Source organism: Cebidichthys violaceus, unplaced genomic scaffold (genome assembly GCF_023349555.1).
Source record: "Cebidichthys violaceus isolate CVI_PGR_0920_01 unplaced genomic scaffold, fCebVio1.0.p SCAF_54, whole genome shotgun sequence".
NCBI lineage: Eukaryota > Metazoa > Chordata > Actinopteri > Perciformes > Stichaeidae > Cebidichthys > Cebidichthys violaceus.
This window is the reverse complement of record NW_027176750.1, coordinates 1,437,301-1,461,766: the sequence shown is the minus strand read 5'-3', so window position 1 is coordinate 1,461,766 and position 24,466 is coordinate 1,437,301. Positions and strand designations below refer to the sequence as shown.

The window sequence follows — 24,466 nt, the reverse complement described above, 5'->3', positions numbered from 1 at the left end:
CGTTGTTGTGAGCAGAAAACTGGGAACAACCATTTTCTTACACTTGCAAAAGGATAAAGTTGCCAAGTTGTCATTACGCCCTTGATTGCTCACCATCTGACTTCACAGCTCATACTTAACCTCAGTGACAGTTCAGTCCCTCTGGACAAAACCTTGGTCAACTCAGTTAAAACACCACTTTATTCAGTGCCTAAATGTGACTGTGTGCATGAGCATGCTGGGACAAAACCTGTTTTTATTTGTGTATAAAAATGCCTTATTATATATATATATATATATATATCTATATGTATATATATATATATATATATATATATATATCACCCAATAGCACAAATTTGCCTTGGGGGGCTTTGCAATCTGTACAGCGTACAACACCCTCTATCCTTATCGACCCTCGAAGTTTGATAAAGCCACCTTATCAGCACTGAATAAGGAAGGCCATGCATTTTATTATTTTTCAACATTTGAATGGGGATATTATTTTTAACTTATGTTATTTTGTTTCTCTTGGATAATTGGATAACAAGAGACATGTTATTGACAAGTCAAAAAGTCATCAAATTTATGATCTCAATCTATCCTTACTGTTACTGTTGGCCTGCTTTGACTGAGGGTTGTATCTCTGTGACGTGCAAGAAACTGCAATACCCCTATAAATAAACAGACTGAAGGCACTTAAATTTGCATTCAGGTGATCAACTTAGTCTGAGTTGTATTTGTTTCTTACCCTTTAAAGCTATTCTTTACTGTGTATGCTTTATAATGCCAAATAATCTGTATTATAACTCCCTGGTTAATGTAAACACAACCTCAGCTCAAAATGTGCATTTTGCCTCATATAATTGCTTTTGTCAAGTTACTTTTTAATTTTTTTCCCCCCAAAATAGTATAATATCCAATGTCGTCTTGCAGTTATTTTTTTTTTACCATGTTATAGTCATTGTTATATGTTAATGTCCTGACACAGCACAAATAAAACAATACATACCATTATCAGCTGTCTTATATTTATTTATCATTATTTCAAAAATATGTCCTTATAATATTGCTTTTACACAAGCAGTGGTAATCACTACTTTATGATTAGGTCTTCTGTGGCACATCCTGTATTATTTTACAGTAATATTTATTTATTCAACCAGTGTTGTTGCTTATGTAAACAGACAAAAACACAAATACATACTCATTCTCTAATCTCCTCTCTCAAAGAATAAATGATGTGAGCATAAAACAAGAGTTCACCTCACTGTAGCTACTCTCAATAATAAAATGAAAATCCATTCTACTGATAGTATTGTCGACATCCACAAACACAGACTACTGTCTCCCCTTGGTGGACATCAGAGTAATAACACCCACATTTCTTTTTGAATCGCTGACAGACTCTGTGAGCGCATACAGTTTTTGTTTCAGCTTTATTTAAATATAGAAGGGGCTTAATGTAAATGAGAAAGTGTTGCCTATATCCTACTAAAATCACAAAGCCTGCTGTCAAAGTGTCATGAGAGTATGGTGACTGAAGACCACAGCGCTTTGTTCACATCATTTTAACACTGACTGGTTGTGTCCTGTTTGGAAACATCTGCATGTGTTAAGTTTCTCCACTCTTTTATCATAAGATAAGAAACTTTATTGATCCTGAGCAAGCACTACAAATGAAGCATGAACAAAATAAAAACCACTAACCACTACTCCAACATAAATACAAACTATAAAGTGTATGGTGACAAATAAAATAAGAATAAAGTGTAGTGACCCCGTTGCTTATCAAAAAAAAAGGCCACAACGGTTGCTGATTGCTTGATTAGACGTGTGCCATAAATAAAATAAGTCCAACATTGGCATTTTATTTCTCACATAAACATAAGACAACCACTTACTCTGTCATAATCCATTTCCTCAACATAGACTGAAGAAATCATAATATTTACATTCCTTAAATATCGCACGGTCAAACAACTGTTTGCTCCTGTCTACTCAGCAACACCTGAATCAAGTGACCCTCCTGATTATATTAACCTGTGGCCTAATTGACAGCGGCACTACGCCCCCAAGTGGTGGGAGGTTGTACAAAACAAAACGATAACAACATGTCTCTTACAAGCTGGCCCCTAATTGGTTCTGGCTGCAGACAAAACCATTCTTTATATGTTTTACATAAGGAGCCAATACATTAGAAACAAAAATGTACTGTTTGAAACAATCAATTTCATAATAATTCCCTGCAATCAATAAAGTGTGTTTCCTTGTCTTAGAAACATGGTTGTGGGTCTTCACTATTATTCTTTACGAGTCACTTGCTTCACAAAGCAGACAAATCTTTGTCACTGGTCTTTCAGTTATGCTGGCCTTGATTTGAAGACGAAGGAAATGTTAACATAATTCACTCTGAATGATGTTATGAGACACCTCGGTTTGTCGTGTATAACAGCAGCCCACTGAGTCCCGCAGTGCCTCACTGTCGTCCCGTTAGGTAAAACTGGACGGACTTTCCCTTGTGGGCGTGGCTTACACTTTGGGGACTTTGTTCAAAAAACGACATCCAACATTTTTTCCCCCTCACTGTTGAAGCCTCAACCACCGGCTTTCTGGGATCTTAACTTTTCAGGAATAACGGGGACATCTGCGGTGCACGATACTGATCTTCAACCAGCAAGATGTGCATGTTCAAGTTTATATGCGCGATCACAACCAGAGCGTTATTTCTCCTCGTCTCTCTGAGCAGCGTCTGGAGGGTGACATACGTGAAGCAGGATATCAAATACTGGCTCCTCACTATCCTCTTTCTGCCGCTTCTCGTTGAAATGATAATAACGCTTAAGCGTCGTAAGGGACAAGATTATAAATGGTAAGACCAGGTGCATGCATGGAAGTGTTTGTACATTATATAGCTTTTATGCTGAGGGTGCAACTTTACTGGAACTTGTGTTTGTGTGAAACTAAACTGAGCAACCTGGTTTGAAGATATTTTGTATACTGAATAGATTTAGAGTATAATGCATGGGTATTTTAAGCTTTTGTCATCTTCCCCGTTTTTATCCCTTCCCCCACCGCCCTATATTCTCTGCATCCTGCTTGTCCCCCTGCTGCTATTGTTTAACCGGTCCTGGGACGGTGACGATGGGGTGGTACCCCTTAACATCCCCAAACATCCTCCATGTTTACATTTCATCTGAAAGATATTATAGTTGTTGTCGTTTTTTTGAACATTCAATGACAGCAGATATCTTTATTTAACACACAATAAAAAGAAAAAACTACAGTATGTAAGATTGTATAAGAGAAGCATTCACCCATTCATTTCCTTTCCGATGCTCAGAGATGTCCAAAACATGTGATTTGTTATCCTGTTTAACCATTAAGCCTTACAAGAAGCAGAAGTTCATCATGTGGTAGTAACTTGATATATAGTAAACTGAAAGCAAAGTGATAATATAATACAATTGTAGGGCTGCAGCTAATTATTATTGTCATTATCAATTCATCTCAATTTTTTGTTCTGTTTATAGAATGTATCAGAAAATAAAAAAACCAACAGTCTAAAACCCAAAGATATTGTGTTTAACTTTATATAAGACAGACAAAATCAGCAAATCTTCATATTTCAAAACTAGAGCCAGCACATTTGGCTTTCAAAATGATTAAATAATTAGTCAGTTGACTTATTGACTAATCGTTTCAGCCCTAAAGAATTGTAATATTTATAACCAAGCTTTAAAATTGTATAAATTCCTGGTGCGTGACTTTTTAACACAAAAGCGTCTTTATGAAGTTGTGTTGATGAAGGTCTTTTGTTTGTCTTGCAGGTTTTCTCCTCCTATCTTTCTGTTTCTCATCAGTATCATTCCCTCCATTTGGATCCTGGAGCTCCACCACCATCAGGACAAAACCACTGACAATCTGGTACTCCACGCCAGAAACAAAAATACATTGTGTTTTAAAAAATAAATAAAACACTTCTAATGCTTTCTAAACATGTAATCTAATGACATATGTTGGTTGGTGTAGCTACAGTTTTATTCATAATCTACATTTGCTTTTAAACTTTTCATTTTTAACTGGAGGGGAAAGGACAAGCACTCTGTCTGTAAAAAGCCTCTTTCAACGATTTTCAGTGTAAAAAGCTTGACTCCTGGGAGAATTTGCGTAAGGTGATCACTCTGAACGAGACCCTGGGAAACCTCACATTCCAGAGCTACGTGAAGGTAAGAGAGGCACACTGATAGATTCATAGAACGTCACTTGCCTCGTATAGACTACTAGAACATGCTCTATACTCTAAGAACTTCTTTTGTTTTGATCATGTATTTCTTGCAGACTGGATTATGCACAATATATAGGGTAATGAAACTAACCCAGAGCTCCTAAATGAAGCAACAGACAGGAGTAGTTGTATTTGTCAAGAAATTGCTGACACGCTAATGTTGACCTATTACTTGGAAAGCGTTCCAATCTTCTTAAGAATGTTGCTGATTGTTCTGATAAAGAGCAGGGTGCTTGAAACGTCACTCATAATGACACACTGTCTGCGGTGGGAGTTTCCTGTTTGCAGACTTTCATGACTCAAACAAAAAAGCTATTCTTTACCCTTTTGCAGCCACTTGCTTTTAGTTTCCCACAAGATATTTAAGTGTTTTTTTTTTTACCTGATTGAAGATGATTGGTCAACTTATTGACTAATGCTTTTAAAAGGATACATTTTGCCTGCAATTTTCTGTAAAAACTGTAAAATAACATTTTTACTTTTTACTCCAACTCCCCTCTTCAGTGGCAAAGAGTATAATCCTGTGTTTGTGTGAGGTAGTTATCTAAATCTAAATCTGATGACAAGCCAGCACGGGGTAATACGTGATCCTTGAAGAGAGTCACTCTCTTAGAAGTGGGGTTTCGGTCAGATTCCCAGATTGACAGTTTGGAAGGAATGCAGAAGAGAAAAACATAAACATGAATAGATTTGAAAGATGCAGCCCCAGGGTTCACAGAGTTCAGAAAGAATCCACCAGTGGGAGAAAGAAAGGCTCTTCCTACAAACACAGGCCTGGATTAGTTTTCTTGTGATTTAATATTAAAAAGCTATGAGTCATCTTGGTACTGGATTCAGCAAGGCAATTATGTAAAGTAGCAAGACTTGAGAGGTTACCAGGCTTTAGAAAAAGACTGAATATCACTAGAGTATAGGAATGATAAGAGACGGATTACCCTCAAAGCAGCATGTAGATGAAGAATAAAAGACCTTCCTTGAGGAACTTCACAGGTCAGAGGAACCAGAAATACACACAAAGAACTTGCAAAGTCATAAATAGGGAGAAACACACTCTTAGATAAACTGGTTAAATAGTGTATGTCAACAGTTCAATAGAAGCATTTAAATTAAGAACAACTCAAATGTAACGTTCACTGATGTGACTGCAACGGAAGAGTCGTCTTTTTGCTTTGCTTCAGATGAAGAGACAGATCTGAGAATAAACCTGAGAATGCAAGATGTAGAGCAGCATTCAAAATAATATTAAAACAGTTTACTTAGTCATTAGAATGAGAGGAAAGAGGCTTTCTGCCATTAATAACAAACACAAGAGCCTGAAAATCTCTGTGGACAATAACCGTAAGAGGGGAACATTAAAAATGTCTTCTATAAATAACAGAGAGACCACCACCACACCCTGTAGTCCTGGAGAATTAGAAAGCTGGGGACACACCTCAAAAAGCTGTCTGAATGCCTCAGCTCTTTACTGTGTTTCAATTAGAAAAACAAAGTCCACATTGTGCAACATAATGGAGTCATTCAAGGGAAATTCTGAGGCTATATTCTCTATTTTCCTCCTTTTTTTTTTTACAATGAATTCATGCTACTGACAAGTATTGTCTTTGGCCTGATATAGCTTATTTCCTTATTTTAGTTATAACAGTGATGTAAATCTAAAAGTCTACAATATCTTGACAGAAACTGGCAGCATCACATGAGCTGAGAGACAGCTTCATATTGAAGGATGCAAACCATTATTTTTCTGATGGAGAAATAACTCTCAATCTCTCCTCCTTTTCCAGAATTTGAACCAGGTGTTATCGACTGTCTGTTCCAACGACTGGATCCTGGCTCTTCATCAGATCCTGCTCCTCCTCCTCATCGTGGGGAAGTGGCTCCTCCCGCTGGGAGGCGGAGTCACGCGTGAGGAGCTCTCGCAGCTTCTCCTAATTTTTGTTGCCACTGCAGCAGACATCCTCGAATTTACTAGTGAGACGCTGTCAGATGTCAAGTGGGTGGCTAATCATGCATTGCATATAAGTATGTTCACACACATAGTACACATATTATTGTACAAACAATAGACACAAAGGTGGGGAATTTACATAATCTGTGTCCCCAAATCATGACATTCCATCAATGCATTAACTAGTAAAAGCAGCTTCCCATTGACATGCATTAAAACTATAGGGACTGACTTTGACTGTATTTTCTAGTGTCTTTTCCAGAGAGAACAGTCCTCAGCTGGTCTACATCGTCTTAGCTGTATGGACTTGGAGCATGCTGCAGTTCCCCCTACATGTTTCTGGTCAGTGTGTGTTTGTGTCTTAAACAAATAAATTTGTCGCTTAACAAGCAGTTACAGCCGTGCTCTGCTGTACATGACCTCCTCTCAGTGTGGGACAAACAACGTGTTTAGTCTGCAGCGTCCAGGCCAGTGCTGTAAGTAAACAGTGAAAAGCAGTTTGGCTCCTCTGTCTCCAGCTTTGTCAAATTATTAAACCAAAAATCAGTTTTCACTTCGCGAGCCATGGTAATGCCCCGACTTTCAGACTTCTTAAAAAAGACTTACCACAAAAATAAATCACTAACAGGAAGAGTGTATTTTAGGAGCTTGTATAAATGTTGATGTTCTTTAGGAGGAAATCCAGTCTCACACGTTCATTACATAAATAGCTTTGGACCGACAAAGTCTCCAGATCTGAACTTAAGATAAGAGGAATCAGCCATTATCAGACAAGGCCCAACAAGCAGATGTCTTTCAGCAACTTACTACATTGAGCAAAAGAATGTAAACCCGCCTTCTCCAATCTGAAAGAACAAAGGATAGTGTTTCATGAAAGACAGAAAGAAAGAACATTATAACGTGATTAGAAACCGCGTTACTTTGTTCTCGGAAAGGACAACCGCAGTAATGATCTCAATTATTCATAACCCAACATTAAATAATTTACAATTGGATGTTGAGGTTCTTCATAGTGATACTTTCATGTGTAGCTTTACCGTCATAATGCATTTCGAGCACTCAGAGCTTGAATGCAAAGTTTTCTGTTGTGTTCACAAAGGAAGCTGCTTTAATTTCCGTGTGTTCAGTTTGTGTTTGTGTCCGCTCACATGGGTGTGTCTTTTTGTTAGTTAGTGCAGTCATGTCCAGTATGTTTGCATGTAAACACAAAGTGTTGACAGACAGATGCAACATGTTCATCAGGGATGGAAGGAGTACTAGAATATTATTATTATTATATATATATTATTATATTTAGATAAAGGGATGGAAATGAACTAGAAAAGAGGAAAGAAATCTGACAATTTAAAAAAATGTCTTTCAATAAATATAAACACTATAGGAGCAACAAGCATTATCAAGCTACATAAATTAAATAACCTGACTTTTTTTTTTATAGAATTAACAGTAGAATAAACTAGAGACCATCAAAACAACCGTGATGCTAAATTGGGTCAGGGGCGTGAAGTGGGGAAGGGGGGCCATCTCTTCCTACGCCCTGCACCCTTGCTCGGACCACACCCATCTTCCAACTCGGCATTCATTTTGATCTCAACTACACACCTGTAAAGTTTAGAGTATGCATCTTGCACGGTTGTGACTCTATCTCGTGACAAAATCTGTCCACAGACATGAACACATGGCAAAGTACCCAAAACCGCTTCTGTGATAGTTCCGCTACGTTGTCTCCACAACCACATGCAGCATGCACCTGGTCACTCGACATTGTGGGCGTGTTTGATGTTGGTTACCTAGCATGCTCACTGGTGTTTGATTGAATTGTTGTTCATTTTTTGGACTATTCACTAACCGCTAACCAATTCACATCCCTATTCGTCCAGTGAGCTCAAACCACAACATGTATAATTTCCAGAGAGTCAAATCTGTGAAGTTCTTATCACTTTTTCGTGGGACTTTTGTAATCTGTAATAGATTTAACTTGATGCAACTAAGCAGGCTACAATACTTGAAATAAAAAATACACAAAAAAGTAGAAATATAAAAAAAACCCCTCACATTATCAACAGTAAATGTAATTTGTTAGCCCCACCCTTGATGGCTATACTTCTGATTTTGAAAGTTAATTTTTGACTTTGGAAACAGCAGTTGAGAAAGGTTAGGTCCATTTAGTAGCAGGTTAAATCAGGTTAAAACAACTAAACAAAGAAATCTATACAACAGACTGTTACTTTGATTCTGAAGTCCTGTTTTTTTTTTGTCTCCCCATTTTTAAAAAGTGGTGAACTCCAAGCCAGACAATGAGGGTGAGCAGGAGGCCGGCGAGGTGTCCCTGTTGTCCAAGTACAGCAAGGACATGTGGAGCATCGTGGAGACCTTGTTTATCCAAGACGGGCCTTTCCTGGTGGTCAGAGTCATCGTCATGACCTACTTCGACGTTTTCCACCAAATGCTGGTGTTCTTCGCCGTTAAGAACTTCCTGGTGGTCATACTGAACTTGTACAGGTTGGTTGTTATATGCCAGGACTCGCGCAGTAGAGCCGGCCGGGGCAGCGCCATCCCATGTGTTTGACGATGTCGCACGTACAATGGTACAGCTACTTCAGACTGGTAAGAACTGCAATTGGAGCAGGACGAGAAGGAAATGCTTGCTTTTTGTTTTCTTCTCACAATGTACTTAACTCTCTGGGATCATGGTGTTGTGAATAATTAACGTTGTTGTGAGCAGAAAAATGTGAACAACCATTTTCTTACACTTGCAAAAGGATAAAGTTGCCAAGTTGTCATTACGCCCTTGATTGCACCATCTGACTTCACAGCTCATACTTAACCTCAGTGACAGTTCAGTCCCTCTGGAGCAAACCTCCGTCAACTCAGTTAATAAAACAGTTATTCGGTGCTTAAATGTGTGTGCATGAGCTTGCTGGGCTTAAACCTGGTTTTAGTTGTGTATAAAAAGGACTTGTTGTTCAGATTGTAACTTGTATGACATTAAAATAATAGACATCAGGCAAACATCATGGAGGGGCCACAGAGGAAAAGAAGGGAACAGAGCAAAACAGGAAAAAGTTCAAATCAAATCAGTTTTATGTAGTATATACGACACCCTCTATCCTTTTTGACCCTCGCTTCAGATAAGAAAGAAAATAAGAAAACTGATAAAAAGGTGTGAGGGTCCAATATCACATGTCCACATTACTTAGCCTGTTAGCACGATAAACAAATGTGGTCACAAAGCACCACGTGTGCCAGCACCTACAGTAAGTGAAGCCAGGCTGCTGTTTCAGTGAGGACCGGACAGATTGACATTCTGCACAGTGTCTTGTTGAGCGGAAGTGAGCCCAGGGACAACAGGAAGACAGGAAGTTAGAGAGATACACTGGCTGACATAAAGGCCCAACCCTAATTTAGGGCTGTCCCACTGTCAAATCTCTCACAGACATTTTGAGCCCTTTATGAGCCCTTTCCATCAGTCTGCATTGCTGCAGACTTTGCCCAAGGGATTTACCCACAATTCATAGCAATGTGATGTTAAACAGGGGTTATTAGTGGAAGCATGGAGACTTAAAAAATAGGTAAACAAAGAGGACGGCACATGTGTGTTCAGCCTGGAATATTACATTAATTCAGAAACATTAAACATGGAACATAAAAACACATGAAATCAGAGGAATGAAGCAGAGATTATATTTCACAGATTCATTCATCAAACATTTCATTTTGTCATTGAAGCTGTTTGACAAAATCAAGTAAATAGATCATTAAAAATGGCCTCTCATCTTGTGAGGAAAGAGCCTGGAAGACGTTTAAATCATGGAGTAAAAAGTTAAAATGAATACCCTCTATTGGACATAATATTTTTTGACATTGTCCCATTCGTATTTCAAGCCCTTACAGTCTCTCACACTCAACCATTTAACAGTTGATGTCGTAAGTCCCCGAGGGTTCAGGGTTTAAGGCCTAAGGGGGGACATTGGGATTGGGCCATAAAGTGTAGACGGAAGCTCAGATTGAGGGGGAGCAATTTCCTTGGCTTAACCCAGACAGGAAGTTAAAACATTTAATTTAAAAAAAAGGAGAGACATGCTATTCACAAATCAAAATGTCATCAAATGTATGATCTCAATCTATCCTTACTATTACTGTTGGCCTGCTTTGACTGAGGGTTTTATCTCTTTGTGAAGTGCAAGAAACTGCAATACCCCTAAAAATAAACAGACTGAAGGCACTTCAATTTGCATTCAGGTGATCAACTCAGTCTGAGTTGTATTTGCTTCTTGCTCTTTAAAGCTATAATTACTGTGTATGCTTTATAATGCCAAAGAAACAGTATTATGACTCCCTGGTTAATGTGAACACAACCTCAGCTCAAAATGTGCATTTTGACTCTATAATTTGTTTTTGTCAAGTAATCTTTTGTATTTTTTGTATCCGAGATAGTAAAATATCCAACGTCGTCTTGCAGTTATTTTCTTACCATGTTATAGTCATTGTTATATGTTAATGTACTGACACAGCACAAATAAAACAAGACATACCATTATCAGTTGTCTTATATTTATTTATCATTATTTCAAAAATATGTCCTTATAATATTGCTTTTACACAAGCAGTGGTAATCACTACTTTATGATTAGGTCTTCTGTGGCACATCCTGTATTATTTTACAGTAATATTTATTTATTCAACCAGTGTTGTTGCTTATGTAAACAGACAAAAACACAAATACATACTCATTCTCTAATCTCCTCTCTCAAAGAATAAATGATGTGAGCATAAAACAAGAGTTCACCTCACTGTAGCTACTCTCAATAATAAAATGAAAATCCATTCTACTGATAGTATTGTCGACATCCACAAACACAGACTACTGTCTCCCCTTGGTGGACATCAGAGTAATAACACCCACATTTCTTTTTGAATCTCTGACAGACTCTGTGGGCTCGTACAGTTTTTGTTTCAGCCTGCTGTCAAAGTGTCATGAGAGTTGTTCTGTTATTCACCGTTATGAAGTGCGTTAGATTGACCCCAGATGTTTACCAGTCTGACAAAAGATTTCCCCTCATTTGGTGTTTTGATGGTGGTAGAGTGTGAAAACACCAAAATCTCCCCCAGGTGTTCAAGTGGGACGAGGTATGGTGACTGAAGACCACAGCGCTTTATTCACATCATTTTAACACTGACTGGTTGTGTCCTGTTTGGAAAAATCTGCATGTGTTAAGTTTCTCCACTCTTTTATCATAAGATAAGAAACTTTATTGATCCTGAGCAAGCACTACAAATGAAGCATGAACAAAATAAAAGCCACTAACCACTACTCCAACATAAATACAAACTATAAAGTGTATGGTGACAAATAAAATAAGAATAAAGTGAAGTGACCCCGTTACTTTTCAAGAAAAAGGCCACCACGGCTGCTGATTGCTATTAATAATGAAATTAGACTAAAGACACCATAACATTAACATTCATTAAATATTGCACGGTTTGCTCCCGTCTACTCATCAACACCTGTATCAAGTAATATCAAACAAAATGGCTCTTACAATTGCATTGGAAATGTAAACGCGCAGCAGTAATCATTCTACTTCAAGAGTAGAGACCTGTTCGAGGTCGATAGCAGAGCAAGTGTGCTTCATGTTGTTTTGCCTGATGAATGAACAGACGATGTGATGCGGCCCTCTCCTGTACATTCGTATTTTAGTGACGTACCATGTTCTCGTTCATAAATCATTGAATAATTCGGTTTATCATGTAACAACAGCCCACTGAGTCCCGCAGTGCCTCACTGTCGTCTTCTGTCAGGTAAAACTGGGCGGACCTTCTTTTATAGGCGTGGCTTACACTTTGTCCAAAAAACTACATCCAACATTTTTCCCCTCACTTATAAGTACCACTGATATTACGACAGTTACTGTTTTCATTACAGTCAGAGCATGTGAATGCAACTCCTACTCCAACTATTTACTTTTGCTCCTTAATTAAACACACGTATATTTTAGCCGATTAATCAATGGAATAATTACTAAAATAGTCAATAGCTTTTAAGTGGTTTAGAGTTTCCTCCTCAGGGTCACAGTGCTTTGAATTAATTTAGGAAGTAACTGATTCATCTTTGTTTTAGGCTCATAAGTCGACCATCTGGCAGGTGAAGCATCTTCCCCAAAACAGAGACATCTTCATGACTGCAGGGGGAGCAGGAAACTTACATCTCTGGAAATAGTGAGCGATTCACCTTTGACTACGACGATGTGTTCTCTAAGAATCAAGCGGGGCCTGTACGTGTGCTCGGGCTTCGACCAGGCGGTCGTGAAGACGCAGAGCGAGACCGAGGAGGTCCAGATCGATACGAGACACAAACAGAAAGTGAATCACTTCTGTGAGGCTCACTCGTCTTTTATCAGAAGACAACAACGTCCTTCTGCAGCTCTTGGCATCTAGATGTTTTTTTGAAATTCTCGCCAAAAAAAACATTTTACTTAAATGAACTCTGCTATAAAATAGCAGTGTAACAGAACATCAAATGAACTACGGCAATGTATGGTGCAGTATTGTATACAATAAAGAATTGATCCTATGATATAGAAAGACATATCAAATATCAGAATCAGAATCAGAATCAGAATCAGAACCATTTATTGTCAAGGAATAACCAATAACCAATTCAGGTTAATGGAGAAGATCTTCCCAAAACTGACGAGTTCACATATTTGGGCAACACTGTCAGACACGATGGGGGCACAGAAAAAGACATCAAGAATCATCTTAATAAGGTGTTAGAGAAATTCACTCGAAGCCGATGTAAAAGTAATTATCACAGGACATTTATTCTTGCAAGAAGGAGACAGAGTTGAAACACATACAAGTCATGTATCAAGGCTGCTCAGAGGTCTGTCTCTGAGTCTCTGATATTTATACTTCGGATAACACACAAGTGCGTTTGCACAGAATCATTTGCATAAAGCTACGTAGCATGTCTTGAACCTTGAACTCATCCCTTCCGCACAAGCAAACGTCATCTGGATGTTTAGTAAGATATACAATTGTTCCTTACAGAAGGTCACAGTGACTGCTAAACGAGGAACATCTGAGGATAACAAGTGTGAAGAGATTTCACACAGTAGTCACAGACTTCAGTGAGGTCTATTTTATGCGGACAATTGGTTGGAATTTTTTTTTTCTTTTTACAGTGCAGTCCCTCCCACCTCGGTGCATTCCAAGTTTTCATGACCTTGTGAGTGGACTTTTTATGAGTCCTCCTGAGTGGGAGAGACAAAACGTAATTTCTTTTCTTTTTAACATTTTTCACATATTCTGATTTAATTGTACCATTTGTTTTTTCAATCAACCCTGCTGACTGTGGGTGATAATAATTATTAATTTCATGTTTATTCCAAATACCTCAGTCAAATGTTTTATCACGTTATTTACAATATGTGTACCATTTTCACATTTTTCTATCTTGTCAATCAACAGTTGACATGCCAGGAGGCATGAAGGGCAATGAGATGAGATTAAAAAACACATAGAAATACAATGAAGTGTATGTCGACACTATAACAGTCTTACAGAATATAGCAGTGTAACAGAACATCAAATGAACTACAGCAATGTATGGTGCAGTATAGTATACAATAAACAAATAATCTTATAATATAGAAAGACATCAAATATATCAAAGTATATTAATAAATCAGCCCAACAGAGAGTCAAAAAAGATGGAGAGTGATGAGTCTGTGGTTTCCACTGTTGTTATAGTCTGATGGCAATGGGAACAAAGGATCGCCTGAAGTGTGATTATCTGGTGGCTAAATGAATCAGACAGCATGGAGAACTACCAAAAAGCAATTAAAAAAAAAGTAAATATTGAATTGATGGATTTCTTTCTAAAATATTTCCTCATAATAATGATAGTGCAAATGCTGCTGTAGACTAAATAAACACAATTTTTTTGATTAAGTGGCATCATTATCAAATTTGAAAACCTCTTTTTAAAAACCAAAACAAATTATAAAAATGTTGACAATTTGACAATGGATCCTGCCTTCTCTCAGGGTCTAGCTACATCACCTCATCCATATCACAAGCAATGTGATCATCCCTGGTCAAGTTCTTTGTTCCAGTCTTCCTCCTCAGAGGATAAGCCCCCGTTTATGAAAAACCCAAATACAGTAGCTTAAATACTCCAAAAGAAACCGCTTGCATGTTGATAATAATAATTATTATTATTATAATTACATTAAAGTACTGCACAGAAAATCTTTAACATGTGGTGGTAATCATTGGCTCTGATGTATCTTGGTGAGATTCGTCTTCATCAAGCTTCTCCTTCTCATTGTATCTGTTGCCGTCATCGCTTGGTGTCGGTGGTTGTGCTGAGTGCTGAGCTTTCGCTTTGAACACATCCCACTTCTCAGGAAGCAACCCTTTGTTAAAAAGCACACAAACCAGGTAGGAGAACAACAAGGTGGCAGCGATGGCAGACAGCATGGCGATGGTCCTCACTGGGGAGTACTGAACGTAAATGCCATCCTCGAGAGTGCATCCTGGGAAGTGTATGACTGGTGCTACCCCTAGTGATGGCTCTCCACTGAGCAGTCTTAACACCAACCCTGTCAACCAGCCCATAACAGCCCCGTAGAAGTTGGATATGTTGAAGAAGAGGACACAGACGAGCTGAGAGAAGATCAATATGTAGGACACTTCACAACCAAGGAACACCAGCCAATTGATACTATTTTTAAGGATGGTGAGTGATGCACCGATCAAGCCTGCCACAACCACAGTAGCACGGATCACCCACTGGATTTCTCTCTGTGATGCCTAAATAAGAAGGAAATAGAAAGGACAAATTTGTTTCAGAGAAGTAATGGAGTTAAGGTTTTACATTCTCTCAATATGAAGCATTGCGTTAGTTCATGCAGGACACGGAAGTCATACGCCCCTAGCTATAACCAGCTGACAGCTAGCTGATTGAATCATAGCTTAATCGGCCACACACCAATCACAGCCCACTCCCACTTCAAAGGAGGTTTATTTAAATATCACTCCCTCCTCACTGATTTATTCTACATCGACGCTGTTACAGACCATACTGCTGGCAAAGCTTTGCCTCCTTCACCCTTTTTTTAGTTCAGAGTTCATCTTTCATGGCAAATGGTGGAAATGTATTTAAAAAATGTACTTCTGGCTCATTCCTGTAAACCCTTGGGGGTTGTTGCACGGTGCTCCCGGTTTTGGCTTGGTAGCTGCTGGCTAATCCGGGGAGCATTCAAAGAGCGGAGCCATCAGCGCCAAGTTTAACTGTATTTCCATTTGTTGCAATAAATGGTTAAAATCTATGACGAGTGTTCCTGACTGAACTTTTCTCATTCTACACTTCTACTTTACCTACTGCACTTTTTCTCCACAATGCCCATTCATTACTTTTATTTCACTCACAGTCCCTTCCAACTGTTTTCAGTTTGTCAATCAAGTCTTTCAAATCTTTGAAAAAGGAAAAGGAGGTTTTGCCTCCTCTTTTTTTTGAGATGTAGCAATTTAAGAAACATTCTTAGTTGTTCACACCTGAGGCCTCAGGATAGTCTTGTAGATGTTGCAAGTGAAAATGGAGGCTGCAGAGAGCAAAGCAGAGTCGGCTGATGACATAGCAGCGGCAGAAATGGCTCCGGTGCCAATGATAGCGACGAAGGTTGGGGTGAGGTAGTTCAGGGCGATAGGCAGGACCATAGCTCCCTCCCCACGTTCCAACGGAGACGGAGAACCATAAGAAGTGAGGTTCCAGTCTGACATGTAGACAGATATGATTAACAAAGAGAGAATGAAGCATATTTTTGACCAGCTATGTTCACAGGAATTTAACAACTTGACCATTTTTGTGTTTGAGTTCAGTTCAGCCTAAATGATCTCACCAGGAGCTCCGCTTCCTTCTCTTATTTGTTTCCATGTCTCTCTTCCTCTTCCACTAATCTCTGTGCACTAATGAAGCAGATTCACAAAGCCTCGGAATTTGCACAAATTGGCTGCTCAAATTTTTCAATTTTCAACTATATGCTTCAATTCTAAATTGTGCAATTCCAAACTGAAGCACATACTTGAATTTCAAGTATGTGCTTCAGTTTGGAATTGCACAATTTGCCTGGGCGAATTTGAACCTAATCCTGTCTTTCCATTAACTTTGTATATAATGTTGTCCGTCAAATGAAGCGCTAGACTAAGTCCAGTCAGGAAGACTTCCCTGTTGCATGCTTAGGCCTGTAGTTTATTTCTCAAACTATCTGACACACAGTTCAGACATGCTCACTCTTAATCTCCATGCAGTCATTATTTGGTGCTTTCAATCAAGACTTATCATCTCATACAACTCATACATCATCTGTTATACTAAACAATTATTATCTTTGGGAACTCAAATGTCTCAGCAGTTATTAAACTTTTTTTTGTCTTAAACATCTCCTCTGATCCAATCAATGCAATCTTCAATTAACTATGCTAGGGACTCTTACCCAAACGTTGAGAAGCACAGCATTAAATGTGGTAACTTCTGGGGGATTTGTTTTAATGCAGTCATTAACTCACACACATTGTATGTACTTTTACTTTAGTTACCATCTTTACATGTTTTCAATACAAATCTGTTTATGTCTTTAGAAGTTTTTATTACCTGTGGATACAGCCACTGCCCCGATCAGTATAGAAGGTATTCCAAATATGATGACAGTGAAAGCTGCAACAAAGCATGTGGTCCTAGCCGCCAATGTGGAAGTAGCAGACAAGGTCCTCTGGTGGAAGGCTTGGGTTCCCAGGCATCCCAGTGACTTGGAAGTAATACAGTCATATTAATTGTTATTCCTATTGAATCTGTGAAAGTTGAGATAGTCAATCACGCATCATATTTAAGTAGTTTAATTCATTAAGACAACCATTTCATACCAATTGAACTCAGTGCTCTTCATTTATCAGCACTGGCAATCTTTTAGGGTCCTTCACATGGTAACAAGTGTCTGGTAACACACAAAACGTTCTTGTAATGGGTAACACATATGGATTTCTTAATGTGCGTACATGGGTATGGTTAGAAATTGATCAAATCTAGGTGGGCTGTGAGTTGAATAAACAGGAGAAAGAAGAAATTAAAATAACATCTACCAATGTCGTTTTATCAATCCAGGTGCATCAGTCCCCAAAACTGGACCGAAGCAGGACTCCCAATCAACCAATCTAGCACTGTGTAGGTTTTTTTTCACAACAAGTTCCCTGAATTATGTTTTTGTGGCCTACTTCATTTCCCTCTGAATGTTGTTTTTCAGGGTGGAGAAGGTCTGAAGAAACACTTAGACCATTGTGGGACATTTACAGTAAACCTTCCATTGCTTTATATTCCGTCAGCGAATTGACTGCAACTTGAAAGTGACAATTTGAATCAAATGATGATGATACAATTTGAATCATATTCCTGTGAGTTTTCATGAAAATCCTATGAAAATGTTATGCCAAACTTATACAAATCTATATAGCCATTTATTGTATGTAACCAGTAGCAACATTATATGGAGGCTGATCTATTTACACTGGAGCAAACCATCCTTGAATGTCTTGAGCTCACCATATACAAGAAGGTATCGATATTGGTCCAAGCAAACTTCCTCTCCAGTTTACCAATCCAGGGTGCCTGAAAAGTGTTGTTCAGGGCCGTCTGAGTAATGTCCACATGGGTGGGGTTTATCAGGACAAACGGTAAACAGACACTCTGCAAAGATAAAGAACACATGACAGCATGTCATGTCAGCATACATTTTTTCTGCACTAATGAAGTATGATTAGTCACAGGTTGTTCCAAACACAGTCAAGATTTCTTAAAACGTATAGCATAAAAGTATAGTATCCTCACCATGGTGATGAAAATGAGGATGACCTGTATGATGTCTGTGTATGCCACAGAGTAGAGGCCGCCCAGCAGTGTGTAGACAATCACCACAGCAGTAGAGATCCAGACGCTCACAGAGTAGGGCAAATCCAAAATCACATTCATAGTGGCACCTGAAACACACACATGCACCTGTTGTAGAAACTTGAGAAGATATCACACTGACTTAATGTAATTCCCAACCTATATGCAGCCCTAACCCACATAATAATCTTAATGTTTTTAAACTTAAGTGAAAAAACATCCTTGCTGTAAAATGGCATGGTTCACAATATTGGGAACAGCTCAAAACTCATCATACACATACATGACATTTGACATGCATAAAGTAGGAGCCAGGGATCAAAACTTGTGGTTACAGGATGACCCACTCTACCCAACAAGTACAGCCAACAATTTTGTAATAAGTCCCCATAATGTGATTGTGCTTAAACAAGAAGGTATGAATGAATAGTTTGGGTATTTTGAAGTGGGGTTGTATGAGGTACTTATCCATAGTCAGTGTATTACCAACAGTAGACAGCGGTTGGTGCGTCACCATAAGCAGACAGGAGTACCAGCAGCAGCATAACTATATCAGTTTAAGTGTACTCTTGAATATTTTCCGACATGGAACTGAACTGAATATTGCAGAGATACGTTTCCCTTTTAGTTCAGTTCCATGTCGGAAAGGACTGTCTGATTTTTGGGGGGCCTTTCTTTTTGGTGGCATAAATATGTTTTTGTGCCCCTGTCCACAGCTGTATATTGCTTTGCTTTCAGGTCGGTAATCCTCCCCGTTTCCCTAAACTGGAGGCGTGCCGACCGCCATCTACAGTAGGATAAGTACCTCATACAAACCCACTTTAAAACACCTGGACTATCCCTTTAATGTAGCTAAGGCTTTTCATTGCATCCCTGGTTTTAAACTCATTCTTCACTTGGACTTAACTGCGCTTCATCGTGGACTCAGGTCAGCTGGTTTTGACTACAACTCTGATTGTCAAAATAGAAACTATAAAGAAGTTGTAGGTATAGTGTTTATATACTGTACCTAAGCTGATCAGTGTTCCAGCCAACCACAAAATATCGGTTAGAAGTGCACCCAGTGACTGCATGGCTGTGAATGCTTTTCCATACTTGATCAGGAAAGGGTCCAACACGGTCACATATTTGTTGTCTCTCATTGGCTTGATGAACACAAGGCCACCTGAATAATGAAACAGACGGAGAGATTTAACAAATGCAAGATGCATACAGTCAAAAGAAAAACAACAGAAACATCACCTCCCTGGTATTTACATGCAGTGTGTCGTCTGGATACGTTATATGAACATCTGATCTATTTGAACATTACATGAACATCTGATCATGAGCCTTGCATTCACACCTGCTTTCATTAAGTGGCAGATCAGGCAGACTTCATCAAACATGGTCTCAAGTCTCAAGTCAAGTGAAGCTATGTGGGACTCAAGGCACAATGTGACGGACAGCAGAAGGTTACCTCTTCCACTTTGTTTGCGAACCTTTTGTTTGAAAATACCTAAGTTTAAATAAATACTGTTAAATTGTTACTTCCATTTTTTGACTATTTCACATTCGTTGGTTGTCATATGTTTGTCCCTACTTATCATCTAGCCTAATAGAAAAGGGGACGAAACAGGGACCAAAAATGCAGAGGAACAAAAAAGCCTGAAAAACGTTTTCAGTGTGAGCATCCTTTATCGTAATGAAAGGACCCAACCAATTTTTTTTAAATTTACACACAGCTAATCTGTCTTTTGATTGAAGCAATGTCAGTTTTTATTGTATGAAATATGCAAACATGATCAAACTTCTCTTGATTGTAATTCTTTAATACTTACCAAAAATCAACGAAAAAGAATAAGCTGTTATGAAGATTACTGCAGACATTAGTCCCATAGAGGGGGTGTATATCAGCTCACTTATGCCCATGATGAAGCAGCCTCCAACCCACGTGGCTACAGGATGGACAGACGTATACAAACACAGAAATTGGTTCACAGGAGAAACCAGTATTGAGAAAAGTACATGCATACAAAAGCAAATATTTTTTTCTGATGCTGTAGAGAATTCAGTTAGTCACCAAACCCGTCTTCTAGGATTTCTGTTTATATAATGCTAAATTGTTTTCCTATTTATGTTGTGGTAGCAAACGTGATGGCAAGTTGGAGTATGTTCACACATGTTTAAGCAGGCTTTAGCTACTTTCCAGTGAAAAGAATTAAATCCTGTTAAACTGCCACCTCCTCTACCTGTCTACAATGTAATGCTTCACCTGTCATTGTGAAGATCCCCACCACCTTTTTTATGCTTCGGTTTCCCAACAGAGCCATCTCCATTTTGTCAGCCGCACTTTTGTTCTCTTCCTTTTTGGACTTGATAGAAGACCAGATGCCGACTCCGAGAACCATCAGGTAGAAGAACAGCATTGCTATCAGTCCGGGAATGTTGACAGCCATGCTGAACCTGAAGACTGGTGAAAACAGTATAACTGTTTGACAGGAAAAATTAAATTCTTTAAGATGAAAAATAAAACAAAATAAATTATAGTCTTATTTCCCTTGAAGTTACAACAGTAGAAAACTAATTTCTGCTGTCAAAGTATGGATTTTAAAATTAGATTGTAGGTTTCAATTAAAAGTGCTCTCTCCTAATTAGTAAAACACAAAGTTGTCACTAAGTCTGATTTTAAGATATTAAAAGTTTTTAAAACTTTCTTTTTTTAACATACAAATACCAGGTTGTAGACTGTTACCTGAGCTCTGAAAGAAGTTCGGTGCTGCAACAAGAGAAGTATCCAAAAAGCAGGATTACATTAAGAGGTGCCACTGTTTGAAGTGGCCACTGCAGAGTTTTGATCTCAACCCGAGAGCTGCTAACACAAGACAGTTCAGAGGTACCAATGAAGTGAGGAAGGGCGGGTTTGTAGATACCTTGTTGCATAACTCTGATGAGCAGTGACAAGAAATGCTTTAAGTCATTCTCTGCTATGCATGAGAGACAAAATCCTGGACATTGTGGCTGACCCTCCCACGGTGAAAAACATCATTGTGCATACAGGAAGCTGTGATATTGTGAAACAACAGTCTGATGTTCTGAAGCGAGACTTTATTGATCTGTTAAACACAGTCAGCTCTGTCAAAGCTGAGGTGTTTATCAGTGGCCCTCTTCCACCAGTCAGAGGAGGAGATGAAGGATTCAGCAGGCTGTTTGCACTGAACAAATGGCTGTCAACTGCATGTACTGACCATTCAGTACATTTTATCAACAATTTCTACCTTTTCTGGGAGCGCAGGCATCTTTTTAAGGCACATGGAGTTTGCCTGAACAAGTCAGGGGTAAAACTATTTACCTCTAACCTATTTTTCTTCCTGCGTCACCCGTCTGTTCCCACTGCCAAGGACAAGAGACAAGAGGAATCTAAACAAGAGATAACCACACAGCATCGCCGTAGAGACCTTACAGGAAGGATGCCCCCGCCTAACGAGAGCCAAGAGGAGGAGTCTCCAACCTCATCATCAGGGACCGCCTCTGATCTCCCACTTTCCCCACCCTTCCGAGAGGAGGAGTCTTTACCTCCCTCCCCAGCACCTACTTCCACCCCCCAGACTCCATCCAGGTCCCTTTCCTCTCTCACACTCTCCCCATCCTCCCCCCACCTGGAGTTCACTGACCACATGAAAGAGCTGGTCATTGCTGGAACCAAACACACTCCTCGCCCCACTCCTCAACGTACAGTTCCAGCCCCACCCCCGCAACTGACTCCAAGTCCAGTTTTGACACAATTGGCGAAGTTAAAGCGCCGTGCCCCTCTCCCACCTCCACTACTGTCTCCCTTACATGATAAAGGCAATAATTGATATCTCCTGGGTCCAGGCTACAAGGCTAATGACACCAATGATTCTCTCCAGGAAAAGTCGGGGCCCTGTATGCAGCTAGCCTTCTCAATTCCTGTCCTGATAGTTTATAGAAAAAGAAAGGTGAGGCTGCGAGGAAACAATAGTAAACCTGCAAACTTATCAAACTTAACACTCATTCCTCGTCAGCCTGTCCAAATAAATTGGGCAAATAAAGCTTTAACCACATTAAACTTAGCTTTATTAAATGTCAGGTCTCTGTCAGGAAAAACATTTTTAATCAATGATTTTATTGTTAGGCACAAACTGGACATTTTGTTTTTAACTGAAACATGGTTAAACCAAGATAACAGTGCAGCTGTTCTTATTGATTCAACACCTCACAACTTCAGTTTCATGAGTGAAACAAGAGCGCATAAGAAAGGAGGTTGAGTTGATATTTTATTTAATGATTCTCTTCAATGCAAGCAGATGTCCTTTGGTCATTTTAACTCTTTTGAATATGTGGCTCTGAATTCCACTCGAGCTTTATTCCTAAACATGTACAGACCACCTAAATACTGTGCAACCTTCTTTGATGAGTTTACTGAACTGCTGTCTATAATCTGTATTGATTTTGACTGTGTTGTTATTGTTGGTGATTTTAATATCCATGTTGATAATTCCCAGGACAGAGGGTCTGTAGAACTATGTGGTGTCCTTGAAAACTATGATCTTACTCAGCATGTGACAGGACCTACTCACAACAGAGGGAACACTCTGGACCTAATCATCACCAAGGATGTAAACATTTCCAAGGTTGCTGTGACTGATGTTGCACTTTCTGATCATTTCTGTGTTTTCTTTGAGAGTGCAATCTCCTTGCACACAAATGTCCAAACCGAGGTTGTGACAAAGCGTTACATCTTTGAAAACACCAGTGAACTATTTATTCAGAAGTACTCTTCCACACCAGCCCTCTCTTGCATCTCAGTCAATGAGCTTGTAGATAGCTTCAATTCTAAAGTTAAACATGGTATTGATGCCATTGCACCCACTAAAGTGAAGGTTGTCTCGGGTATGCAAAGATCTCCTTGGAGAAATGCTACGCTGGTCCGAATAGAGAAAAGAAAGTGTCGGAAAGCTGAACGCAGGTGGCGAAAAACAAATCTCCAGGTCCACTGTGACATCTATAAAGAGAGACTTTGCAATTATAATTTGGAACTTAGAAATGCAAGACAGTCCTTCTTCTCTGACATCATAACTAAAAACAATAACAATACACGCGCCTTATTTGCTACCGTCAACAGGCTAACACACCCTCCAGTGTCAGTAGCTGCTGAGCTCCAATCCACCTGGGCATGCAATCAATTTGCCTAATTTTTTACTGACATAATTCAGAAAATTAGACAAGCAGTCAGTGCCTCCACACCAACCACAGGATATGTGTTGTCTCCATCTCTGAATAACATCCATTCAAATATCATGACACAATTTCATTCAATCGACCTTAGAAGCCTAGAAGACATTATTCAACATCTGAAGTCATCCTCCTGCTGCTTGGATATTCTACACTTTTTCAAAAATATTTCAAACTGCATGACCACTGATCTTTTACAGATTGTAAACACATCCCTTCTCTCAAGTGTCTTCCCACAAGCCCTAAATACTGCAGTTATTAAACCTCTCCTAAAGAAGGCTAATTTAGACTCCGCAACAATGAAAAATTATAGGCCAATATCAAACCTCCCTTTTTTAAGTAAAATAATTGAAAAACCGTTTTTTCAACAACTGAACAACTTCTTGGCTGTAAATAACAGTTTTGAATATCTTCCAGTCAGGCTTTCGACAGCACCACAGTACTGAAACTGCTCTTGTTAAGGTTTTCAACGACATCCACTTAAACACAGACAATGGCAGAATTTCAGTCTTAGTATTATTGGATCTCAGTGCTGCATTCGACATGGTCGACCATGACATACTAGAAAGACTAAAAATCTGGGTGGGACTCTCTGGCACAGCACTCAACTGGTTGGAATCCTACTTGAAGGACAGAGAATACTTTGTGTCTGTAGCTAATTACACATCAGAGCTGACTAAAATGACATGTGGTGTTTCCCAAGGTTCAATACTGGGGCCTCTTCTGTTCAACATCTACATGCTTCCACTAGCTCAGATTATGGAAAACAACAAACTGTGTTATCATAATTATGCAGACGACACACAAATCTACATAACTATATCACCAGGAGACTATAATCCCATACAGGGACTGGCTACATGCATTGAACAAATCAACAACTGGATGTGCCAGAATTTTTTTTGGTACCAAGGATGAACGATTGAAAGTCAGCGCTCAGCTTCAATCACTGATGTTAAAAACCACAAACAAAGCCAGAAACCTAGGTGTAGTTATGGATTCAGACCTCAACCTGAACAGCCACATCAAGACAATCACAAAATCAGCCCATTATCACCTGAAGAATATATCA

General features: G+C 39.1%; 2 protein-coding genes across 2 annotated transcripts; one reads left to right on the top strand and one right to left on the bottom strand.

The window, feature by feature from the left end:
* Window positions 1-2,573: 2,573 nt before the first annotated feature.
* On the top strand, window positions 2,574-10,755 carry LOC137888455 (transmembrane protein 26-like). The gene is made up of 6 exons (XM_068731857.1): window positions 2,574-2,851; window positions 3,810-3,906; window positions 4,119-4,208; window positions 6,049-6,257; window positions 6,463-6,554; window positions 8,489-10,755. The coding sequence occupies exons 1-6, from the start codon at window positions 2,661-2,663 to the stop codon at window positions 8,779-8,781; spliced, it is 972 nt and encodes a 323-aa protein (XP_068587958.1). The 5' UTR covers window positions 2,574-2,660; the 3' UTR covers window positions 8,782-10,755.
* A 3,658-nt stretch (window positions 10,756-14,413) lies between these two features.
* On the bottom strand, window positions 14,414-20,908 carry LOC137888475 (high-affinity choline transporter 1-like). Its single transcript, XM_068731878.1, has 9 exons — window positions 20,894-20,908; window positions 20,414-20,611; window positions 19,980-20,096; window positions 19,169-19,324; window positions 18,100-18,248; window positions 17,815-17,958; window positions 16,873-17,026; window positions 15,777-15,994; window positions 14,414-15,032 (listed from the first exon to the last, which is right to left on the bottom strand). Exons 2-9 carry the CDS (start codon window positions 20,595-20,597, stop codon window positions 14,472-14,474), a joined length of 1,683 nt encoding a protein of 560 aa, XP_068587979.1. The 5' UTR covers window positions 20,598-20,611; window positions 20,894-20,908; the 3' UTR covers window positions 14,414-14,471.
* Window positions 20,909-24,466: the final 3,558 nt, after the last annotated feature.

What these genes read in the sequence shown, in the direction of transcription:
- LOC137888455 (XM_068731857.1), top strand. Translation starts at nt 2,661, where the DNA reads ATGTGCATGTTCAAGTTTATATGCGCGATCACAACCAGAGCGTTATTT. An exon ending in AAGGGACAAGATTATAAATG is followed by an intron (nt 2,852 to 3,809) that starts GTAAGACCAGGT and finishes TTTGTCTTGCAG; the next exon opens with GTTTTCTCCTCCTATCTTTC. An exon ending in GAGACGCTGTCAGATGTCAA is followed by an intron (nt 6,258 to 6,462) that starts GTGGGTGGCTAA and finishes TGTATTTTCTAG; the next exon opens with TGTCTTTTCCAGAGAGAACA.
- LOC137888475 (XM_068731878.1), bottom strand. Translation starts at nt 20,597, where the DNA reads ATGGCTGTCAACATTCCCGGACTGATAGCAATGCTGTTCTTCTACCTG. An exon ending in TTCTTTTTCGTTGATTTTTG is followed by an intron (nt 19,325 to 19,979) that starts GTAAGTATTAAA and finishes TTCATTATTCAG; the next exon opens with GTGGCCTTGTGTTCATCAAG. An exon ending in TGGAACACTGATCAGCTTAG is followed by an intron (nt 18,249 to 19,168) that starts GTACAGTATATA and finishes TGTGTGTTTCAG; the next exon opens with GTGCCACTATGAATGTGATT.